The sequence below is a fragment of the Alosa pseudoharengus genome, unplaced genomic scaffold, assembly GCF_046254945.1.
Source record: "Alosa pseudoharengus isolate Yale_2024_CS ecotype anadromous, Long Island Sound unplaced genomic scaffold, YU_APseudo_1.1 YU_APseudo_1.1_scf_7, whole genome shotgun sequence".
Lineage (NCBI taxonomy): Eukaryota > Metazoa > Chordata > Actinopteri > Clupeiformes > Clupeidae > Alosa > Alosa pseudoharengus.
Genome location: NW_027468859.1, coordinates 2,912,121 through 2,914,620, shown reverse-complemented (window position 1 = coordinate 2,914,620; position 2,500 = coordinate 2,912,121). Strand labels below are relative to the sequence as shown.

The 2,500-nt window shown below is 53.2% G+C and overlaps 1 protein-coding gene across 1 annotated transcript in view; it reads left to right on the top strand.

Moving 5' to 3' along the window:
- Positions 1-2,500, top strand: part of kif25 (kinesin family member 25) — a 31,188-nt gene that overhangs the window by 20,176 nt on the left and 8,512 nt on the right. The window contains exons 13-14 of the mRNA XM_076273144.1: positions 1-165; positions 537-692. The exon at positions 1-165 is cut by the window's left edge and continues 120 nt beyond it. Coding sequence (XP_076129259.1) covers positions 1-165; positions 537-692 — 321 coding nt within the window. The remainder of the gene's footprint in view (positions 166-536; positions 693-2,500) is intronic.

Genomic DNA, 2,500 nt, shown 5'->3' with positions numbered 1-2,500 from the left:
GCACAGAGGACCACCCAGCCAGCCCCTCCTCCTCCTCCTCCCTTCCCTCCTCCCCCTTCTCCTCCCCCGGCGCCTCCCCCTGCGCCTCCCCCAGGCCCAGCATCTCCCAGGAGCCCCTCCGCACGCGGCTGCAGCTGGTGGACCTGGCCGGCAGCGAGTGTGTGGGTGAGACAGCGCCCCCTAGCGCCCGCACGCTGCTAATGAGTCCTCCACTAAACTATAGTGGATATATACCTAAACTGTGCATCCATATAACTATCTTGTGTTGTGTGTTTGCTGTTGTCATGACGCTGATTGTTGTGTAACTGTCTGTGCCTGTTGTGCTGTGTGTGTTGTGCTGTTGTCATGACGCTGATTGTTGTGTTGTAGTCATGATGCTGTGGTGTGGTGTGTGTTGTGCTGTTGTCATGACGCTGAGTGTTGTGAAGTAGTCGCACCTGCTGTGCTGTGTGTGTGTTGTGCCGTTGTCATGACGCTGATGGTTGTGCTGTGTGTGTTGTGCTGTTGTCATGACGCTGAGTGTTGTGTGGTTGCAGGCCAGTCTGGAGTGAGTGGCGCCACCCTGTGGGAGAGTTCCTGTATTAACCGCAGCCTCTCGGCGCTTTCCGACGTCCTGGGAGCCCTTGCAGAACAGCGGCCACACGTGCCCTACCGCAACAGCAAGCTCACACACCTGCTACAGGACTATATAGGTACACACACACACACACACACACACACACGTGCTCTACCGCAACAGCAAGCTCACACACCTGCTACAGGACTATATAGATACACACACACACACACACACACACACACACACACACACACGTGCCCTACCGCAACAGCAAGCTCACACACCTGCTACAGGACTATATAGGTACACACACACACACACACACACACACACACACACGTGCCCTACCGCAACAGCAAGCTCACACACCTGCTACAGGACTATATAGGTACACACACACACACACACACACACACACACACACACACACACACACACACACACACGTGCCCTACCGCAACAGCAAGCTCACACACCTGCTACAGGACTATATAGGTACACACACACACACACACACACACACACACGTGCCCTACCGCAACAGCAAGCTCACATACCTGCTACAGGACTATATAGGTACACACACACACACACACACACACACACACGTGCCCTACCGCAACAGCAAGCTCACACACCTGCTACAGGACTATATAGGTACACACACACACACACACACACACACACACGTGCCCTACCGCAACAGCAAGCTCACACACCTGCTACAGGACTATATAGGTACACACACACACACACACACACACACACACGTGCCCTACCGCAACAGCAAGCTCACACACCTGCTACAGGACTATATAGGTACACACACACACACACACACACACACACACACACACACACGTGCCCTACCGCAACAGCAAGCTCACACACCTGCTACAGGACTATATAGGTACACACACACACACACACACACACACACACGTGCCCTACCGCAACAGCAAGCTCACACACCTGCTACAGGACTATATAGGTACAGACACACACACACACACACACACACACACACACACACACACACGTGCCCTACCGCAACAGCAAGCTCACACACCTGCTACAGGACTATATAGGTACACACACACACACACACACACACACACACGTGCCCTACCGCAACAGCAAGCTCACACACCTGCTACAGGACTATATAGGTACACACACACACACACACACACACACACACACACGTGCTCTACCGCAACAGCAAGCTCACACACCTGCTACAGGACTATATAGGTACACACACACACACACACACACACACACACACACACACACACACACACGTGCCCTACCGCAACAGCAAGCTCACACACCTGCTACAGGACTATATAGGTACACACACACACACACGCACACACACACACACGTGCCCTACCGCAACAGCAAGCTCACACACCTGCTACAGGACTATATAGGTACACACACACACACACACACACACACGTGCCCTACCGCAACAGCAAGCTCACACACCTGCTACAGGACTATATAGGTACACACACACACACACACACACACACACACACACACACACACACACACACGTGCCCTACCGCAACAGCAAGCTCACACACCTGCTACAGGACTATATAGGTACACACACACACACACACACACACACACGTGCCCTACCGCAACAGCAAGCTCACATACCTGCTACAGGACTATATAGGTACACACACACACACACACACACACACACACACACACGTGCCCTACCGCAACAGCAAGCTCACACACCTGCTACAGGACTATATAGGTACACACACACACACACACACACACACACGTGCCCTACCGCAACAGCAAGCTCACACACCTGCTACAGGACTATATAGGTACACACACACACACACACACACACACACACACACACACACACGTGCCCTACCGCAACAGCAAGCTCACACACCTGCTACA